We start from the raw sequence: 8,374 nt of genomic DNA, 5'->3' as shown, positions 1-8,374 counted from the left end.
TTGATGTATGTTATGGTATGTACTCGTCCTGATTTGGCTCATGCTGTTAGTCAAGTCTGCAAATACATGGCTAAACCTGGAAGGCGACATTGGGAAGCAGTCAAGTGGATTTTCAGGTATCTGAAGGGTACTGTAGGACATGGAATTATTTTTGGCAGTCAGAAGAATGATCCTTCAGTTGTGGGGTATGTTGATTCAGACTATGCAGGTGATTTGGATGGCAGAAGGTCTACAACTGGGTATGTGTTTACTCTTGGTGGAGGGCCTATATGTTGGAAATCAACAATTCAGTCTATTGTGGCATTATCTACAACTGAAGCAGAGTATATGACAGTAGTTGAAGCTTCTAAAGAAGCCTTATGGCTTGATGGGCTAATAAAGGAACTGGGCATTGAGCAAGGTGGAGTTCAGTTGCATTGTGACAGTCAGAGTGCTATTTATCTGGCTAAGAACCAGGTGTACCATGCGAGAACCAAGCACATTGATGTCAGGTATCACAAGATCAGAGAGTTGATTGCTTCTGGGGAGATACTGTTGCAAAAGGTTCATACTGATGAGAATGCAGCTGATATGTTGACCAAGCATCAACAAGTTCTTGCATTGTGTTCTTGCATTGTTTGGATTTGTTGAATGTTTGCAGTTGCTAGAGAAGCATGGTGGCCCAACCCACGATGGTGCAGTTGTAACTCCCAGGTATTTTTCTCCTAAGGGACTGGATATTTGCCAATGTGGAGATTTGTTATGGTATGGCTCATATACCATATCGGGAGAGACGCTAGATCGAAGCGGAGCGGAGCGGAGCGAAAGAATCCGTCCACATTGGGATGATTTGCGGGGGGGGGGGGGGGGGGGAAAACCCCCCGCGGTTTGGTACAGGGGTAATGTTGTAATTACATATTGTGCCTAAGGTTTACTCCTAGGGTTATAAAAAGACTTGTTAGTAACCACAGGAGGTATCCTCTATTTTGTAATATCTTTTCTGATTATTGAAAGGAACTCGCCGCTCTGCTCCCGAGGACGTAGGCATCTTTGTCGAACCTCATTAAATCTCTGTGTTCTTCTGGATTTGTGTCGTTCTTGTTTTTCTTCGCCCTAATTTTTTCTCAACAAAGATTTACATACATACCACTCAATTCCTATGTATTTACAAATCTAACACCTAAACTTCAATTTTTACATGCACGCGACCTCAATCATGCATGAAAAGGTGTATCACATTTTAAAAATAAAAATGGTGGTATTTTTGATGTGGTATGAAAGACTTGGGTGTTATTAATGTCAAATTTTAAATTTTGGTGTTGATATGTAAATACATAGAAATTCTGTGGTATATGTGTAAATGGCCCTTTGTTTTCATTATGTGTCAAAAAAAAGGCCTAAATCAAAAAAATTCATCATGGGTGGGATGGAAAGAAGAGGAAGGAGAAAAGCAAACCTGGTTAGGGAATCGACGTATGCTCTCAACCAAATATTGATAAGACTCTCGATCACCTGCCACGAGCTCTCCAATAGCCGGAATCACATTAAACGAGTAGTAGTCATAACTGCAGAGGAAATAACAAAGTTTTATGAATTTCCTTTTCCCAGACCACAGAACAAATTCATATGCATGAATGAAAAATCAAATATTTAGCAGTTCTATCATTTAAAAGAGATAAAATTGAGAAAAAATGCAGAAGAAGTGAGCCAGAGTTAATAGCACATGCTAACTATAACTCACATTTGTTTGAAGAAGGGCTGCTCCACATGACTCAATTCCAGGCAAAGAAATCGGCCGCCCCGCTTCAATACCCTAGAGGTTGTCAAATGTAAACAAAATTATGGAACAAACAAAAAGCTCGTTTAGTTTGTATGAAGTCAAATTTAATAACCAAGTTCATTTTCAACAACACTGTTCTTGATTTCAAGTGTTTTACGAAGCCACATCTTATCATTCCAAATCACTGGGATGCATTAAAAAAAGTATCATAATCCCAATTCTACAAACTATAGTATACTTCTACCTAAATATTAACCATCCTTCTGAAATGTCAACTATGGTCTGAAATTTGTTTCCTGTAGATGTTTTAAACTGTCACTTCCAAAAGGCCGAAATATTTTTGAGGTCCATAGGCCTTCAATCCCCTTCAGACATACACCGCCAACTGAAAATTAATTGACGTTTATAAAACTTCAAAGTTGATAAAAATTAAAAAATGACAAAATCAACGGCTGGAGATATGTTTATTTTGCAGTTATATAAATTAATTTCCACATTTTATTGTAAGACTGATTCTGCAATTTCAGAAACTTCTCTAGAATTGAAACAAGGCGTCTATGCTACTACACACTAATTTGACTTTATAGCCGCACTTGGTCTGGTGGATGATATGAGATCCAGGAGCACAAAAAATGGCAGGTTTCTAGCCTGCCTGCCACACACAAAAAAAAAAAGATGCCGATGGCCAGAAATTTCTCTTTTATTGTGCCTGAAACAAGGCGTCTTACAGAGAAGTGTTGATTCGAGGATTAAGAATGGCCATAAATAGTTGGGGCATTAACATATATACCGCCCAATAACTACTTATCACCTAAGCTCTACTTTTTTTACATTTATACAGCCACAATCTTTAATATCACATAAAAAATACCACTATCATACATCTTTTCATGCATAGCATACAAGTAAAAACTGAACTTTAGGTGTTAGATATGTAAATACATAGGGATTAAGTGGCATGTATGACATTTTTCAAAAAAGTTGTGTGAGATTAGCCCATAGAGGTCACCTGTAAGCTTCAGAGAGTGCCTGCTCTATGTGCGTTACATTTCTGATTCCAAAGGCAATAGTATAACCATCCATTGAATTATCCTCAAATTTCAAAGCTTCTGCATCACCTTCAAGCCAAACTAGAGACTTCTCTTCAGAAAACCCTGCATACCAGCTCAAATGCAAGTAATAGGGACAAAAATATAAAATTATATCAAAATTGGCCGCAATTCAAGGCAGTATCATCAAAGATACCTTGTTCAATGGCACGCTTCTTTCCTATGTCTAACATATTTGGGTTAATGTCACAGACATAGATTTGTGATTCTTCATTGAAGTCATCCAGACTGCTTTGCATGGCACTGTGACTTACACTCTTTATTCTTTGAAGGATACGAAAAGCTACATCACCTGCACGGTTTCATTAACAAGCCATTAATTCTAAAATATTGCTACATATCAGCAAAATTTTATGCTGATTTTCTTTTTCTGGAAAAAAGGGAAGAAACATGCCAACAACTACTACCAATCAAATATACAAAGTACATTCCAAAAAAATTAAAAAACTTCTATAGCCAAAGAAGAATTAGATCAAACCAAAGAAGGCATTAATAAGAAAAAAGTAAGAAATTAACCACAAACTGCACAGGACTAGATGGTTCATTCTTCAGACAGGTTCATAAACCAACAAAGGCAAATGCAAACGAGTTCAACTTGGTCAGCGAGTTAAAAAAACCAAGTTCATGTTTTCGATTGTTTTCCTATCGAGCCGAGCACAAGCCAAACAGAATGGAGGAGTCACGTCGATGAACATCAATTGCAAATAATATTTTAATTTCATGGCTACAATTGCATGAAAAAAGATGTGTTTTTCATCGTGTACTGTTACTTGAGCATCATAAAGCTCAAAATGTGTGCTGTCCACAACTTCTAGAGTGCATTCAATCATTTTAATAACATGTACAAGAAATAAATCAGCATTATATACGCATATAATTATGGGTTTTGCAATAATATTATATAATAATATATCGCATATAAATCAAGTTCTTATCGAATTAGATATAATCAATTTGGCTATTAAGTGATTCATTTGAAAACGAGGCGAAAAAATCTTATTCAAAATTGGCTCATTTTACTTATAGAATTAGTCACGCTTAAATAAAATATATAAACAGAACAAAAGCTGCTTATGAACATTAAGCTTTATTGATGCCCCCCAATTTTGACTCAACACTCAAAAGAAAATCAAAATGGCTTGGTTCACATTCAAAAAAGCATGAAAGCAATCAAACAGTTAAACATATAATCAATTGATAAGTAAACTATTTAAAGAAATTCTTTGATATCATTAATGCACCAAAGGAAAAAAAAAACTAATAATTCAAAAAATATCCAATAAGAATCAGGTTATTTATTAACATTAACATTCATTGCTAATAAAATGACTGCAACATATTAGTGGAATTAATTGTTTAATCACAGAGTATTTCAAATTTGGTAAATTTAAATACATACCACACAATTCTTATGTATTTACATATCTAAAACCCAAAGATCGATATTTACACGTGTATCTCACTTTTTTAAAAAGATAGTAATTGTGATATTTTGGATGGGATGTTAAATATTTCAGCGGTATGCATTTAAATATGAATGTTTAGGCCTTAGATATGTAAATACATAAGAATTGTGTGGAATATAAGTAAATGCTCCTTCAACTTTTTATACCTGTCCCACCAGCAACATCAAGATGCTTCATACCAGTAAAAGGATGAAGTTTTGAAACCAATCTGAAAAATTATTTGTCAAATATGTAATACACATATTTAATGGCCAAAAATTAGGTTATAAATAATTTTAATTAGATAAGAAAATCCAACCTGTCCTTCCATAATCTATGCAATCCACCGCTCATCAGATCATTCATAAGGTCATAGTTTGAAGCGACACTGCTGAAGACATTACCAACTAGTTTACTTTTTTCTTCTTCAGGTACCTCTTTAAATCCTGCAGGTGAACTTAGCATGAGTGCTCTTTATCTGACATAAAAGGCAACAAAAGTGACTTTGATGGGTAGATAATTAAGCATCTCACAATCAGTTATACATATCAATAATAGAGCAACACATTCGAATCTTATATAACATGCAAAAAAAGCCTAATTTAGCCTCATAAAGCATGGTCAAAATTTTTCTTTTTAAATTTGGTCAATAAAACACATTAATTTGCTCGCTGCATAGTGAAGATGTTGAATATCATATTAGTAGAATCTTTTAAAATAGAAGTTAAAATAAAGTTCCATATCTTTATAGTTTTCAATCAAATATATATAAGGATTACTCTTCTCTTTGTGCAATCATGAAGGTGGATGACTCCATAAGCCAGCTACTTTCATGCTCAAAAGAAACAGTTAAGGCACAAATCATTGCTCCTCCATACCAAAATTTAATAGCCTCCTCATAAACCAAGATGCATCTGACATCATAAACCAATATCAACCAATACCATTGCACTGAGATATTGCTCCCAGCCAATAAGATTTAAAAAAACTGCATGCTTATGCCAAACGATGATTTCTTAGAGCAAATAGTATATGATGCCCTCATTTTAATAGGCACAATAAGGACTAAGAGAAATATAACATATTTAACTGACCATATGAGAACTTCATTTAACCAGGAAGGAAAATAAAAATATCAATGCAGGTAGAAAGCATGCTCCTTCATCCCAATACATGGGTACAACCATTAAAACATTCTAACAAAAGAACAATAAGTCTGGCATAGATTTAACATCACCATGACAGGATTCGGTGAAAAAAATATGCCATTCCAGACAATTTATCTATCAAAGTATTTAGTTTTAAAACATAATAAAAAGAACATAAAATTTTATAAATAATAATAATAATAATATCTAGATTCCAAGGAAGTATTTTACCAAAATTGAGAACAATTAATAAAGGCTTTCGGTTAGTAATATTCCTGGCATTAGGGCCTTGTGTAAATTTTTATTTTTTGTCACCTCTGAGAAAAGGAGGTGATTTTACAATATAAACACATAATAATTTAAAATACATAATTGCACAAAAATGAAGTCGATAGGAACAACATCAAATTTAAGAATTCATAAAAATTCCTACAATCATTTTTGTTCCAGTTGACAATATTTAACTACAACATGTTCGGATGTGCCCTCCCTACTTAGGGTTTTACTAATTTAAACCTAGAGTGGGTGCACAAAACCAAAATACGCAGTCTAGATGAACAAAGTGACTATTCCACCATCAGAAACTTACAGTTTCTACACAATCAAAGAACATAAAAGAATTTGCACTTTCCTGATAGGCACACAATCAGTTTATTCAAAATTTCTCAAATTTTCACTTCGAAAAATTAAAGTACCACTTATCACAACTTGAAATCGAACAGACCCCTCAGGTTATGATAAATAAGCATCTTTTCATATTATTGACTTATGCCGATCATTCCTCCTTATAAATGGAAAGTAATTTCTACTTCATTTCACTACAATGATTCTAAATTCAGAATGACAATTCCTATTTGCTGCAATCATCTGAAATACGCTAGTCATAATCATAATTGCAGAATAAACCAGCACCATCCCGGACATGACAGTACAGTTATCCAACATAGAGAACACAAGTTTCTATGAAATAGAGAGAAGAGTCATAACAGTTGAAGAGAAGTATCACCGAAGCTGGTGGCGTGAGAATGAAGGAGACAAGCTCTCTGAGTAAAATGATGCCGGAGTTTGGTTGCGAGCCGAACAGCACTGCCATACATCATTCCCATCACAGCTTCACTGGTGCCCTAGGTAGATCCCTCTCTTGCAAGGGTCTCCCAATCGCTGAAGAGTGACGCAAAGGTTGCCGGCTAGGGATTTGCAACCATTACTATCCCAGAAGAGTGGCGAGCGACGCGATCGTGTCGCTTTGCTGATAACAAAAATCAAATCCAATCGCTTGGAAGACGAAGTTGGAAGTATGCAGTAATGTGTGGGCGTCCGCAAGCAAATCCGCGCACAATTATGCAGAGGTGTTCACCCGCAACCTAAATACATTTCAGGTCTTGCGTGCCAGTGAAATGCGCATGGTCAATCGCATAGATTATACGGAAATTTACATACAGACTATCCCACACCCAACTCTCATTTTCATAAAATGAGCACCTTATTAAAAATTGACTCAGCACTTCAACTCCGACTCGGGGACTCGAAAAATTCGGGTTAAGGTTGACCCAAATATTTTTATGAGTCAGGTTCAAGTGAGAAAATTCGATCTGCTTATTATTCGGGTCGGATTCAGGTTGAACTCGAAATTGAAACGTGACCCGAATAAGCACGAATTTTCGGGTCCGGTTCGGGTTAGCTTGTCAAACTCGAGTTTGGGTCGGTTTCACGTTTTAGTTATCAACCCATTTATTATTCGGGTCAGGTTCGAATAGATCCTATTCGGGTCGGACTAGAACCCGACCAGCTACCCGAATTTACACTCCTAGATGAAAATGTGAATTTTATTATTGAAGAGTGATAAAAAAAGATAAATTAGATGCCTCATTTGTAAAAATAAGAGCGTTGATCCCAATTTATATGGGAGGTCTGCCTAAGGAATATAACGCATGAAGGATGAGAGAGAGAGAGGGGACAGCAATAGCACAGTAATGAACGATAAATTTGTGTAATCTTTATTCATGAAATAGACACCAATTTATAGGAATGAATCTTTGTGCATTTACACGTTGTACCCTAAAGTACGTAGGTACTGCAGGAGCATTCTAGTTCGTACATGAATATTACCCATGGAACACTTGGGTGTGGCCAAGCAACCACAATACTGGATAATTGTAAGGTCGAGCAGTTCGTTGAAGGTCCGCATTGTTTTCGTTCATTTTTTTTTATTTTAAAGGAGTCGTTATTTTGTCCATCATCGTCTACACCCATTTTTCGAATAAGTCTCTCTTTTGGATCATGTGAATGATCAAGAGAAGAGAGGAACCAAAAAAGACAAACATATAGCAAATGCGACAAAAAAGGAGAAAGAAAACGTGCAGAACCTACGTGTGATAAACCTCTCAAGGATAGATATAGTATGTTAGACCAAACAAGATCTGACAGAAGCACCTTGAACCAATATCCGCAAAAGAATACCTATGTAAACGACCAACAACAGAGATTCTGGTGTGTTTGCTTGTTCTGGGGTCTAGAGTGCTCCCAAGTGGACGTATCTCACTTGATTAATTACATTTTGGAGTTGCCCAAGAATACTCGTGATCCAAAGGAGTTTTGCTTACATTAGTAGTGACGACTAGTATAAGGTTATTAAATAATGTTTATTTTGTATGGGAATGCACTAATACTTTCAAAGCTTCCGCTAAGCTACGGGGCAGAGAATGGGTCTCTCATGGTCCCACATGAGTAATGAACTCATCGACATACGGAGCCTGCGAAGTAACCAAATCATCTCGACAAAGAATCCCGATACATTAAAGCACATCCAGACCATAAAGACAGATGACAAATCCTCGTATCTCAAACGGGCGACTACTTATCGGTAATCGGGTCATCAAGATGATATCAACGAAGGAAAAAAAAAGAAGCAAC

At 36.0% G+C, this 8,374-nt stretch overlaps 1 protein-coding gene across 1 annotated transcript in view; it reads right to left on the bottom strand.

The window, feature by feature from the left end:
- LOC110031777 (2-methoxy-6-polyprenyl-1,4-benzoquinol methylase, mitochondrial) overlaps positions 1-6,886 on the bottom strand; it is a 10,743-nt gene extending 3,857 nt beyond the window's left edge. The window contains exons 1-7 of the mRNA XM_020735174.1: positions 6,468-6,886; positions 4,633-4,759; positions 4,481-4,542; positions 3,005-3,160; positions 2,769-2,913; positions 1,721-1,792; positions 1,436-1,544 (exon numbers count right to left, since the gene is read on the bottom strand). Coding sequence (XP_020590833.1) covers positions 1,436-1,544; positions 1,721-1,792; positions 2,769-2,913; positions 3,005-3,160; positions 4,481-4,542; positions 4,633-4,759; positions 6,468-6,567 — 771 coding nt within the window. The 5' untranslated portion in view covers positions 6,568-6,886. The remainder of the gene's footprint in view (positions 1-1,435; positions 1,545-1,720; positions 1,793-2,768; positions 2,914-3,004; positions 3,161-4,480; positions 4,543-4,632; positions 4,760-6,467) is intronic.
- Positions 6,887-8,374: the final 1,488 nt, after the last annotated feature.

Source organism: Phalaenopsis equestris, unplaced genomic scaffold, assembly GCF_001263595.1.
Source record: "Phalaenopsis equestris unplaced genomic scaffold, ASM126359v1 Scaffold000840, whole genome shotgun sequence".
Classification (NCBI taxonomy): Eukaryota; Viridiplantae; Streptophyta; class Magnoliopsida; order Asparagales; family Orchidaceae; genus Phalaenopsis; species Phalaenopsis equestris.
Note: the sequence above shows the minus strand (reverse complement) of the source record. Positions and strands in the feature narration are given on the sequence as shown.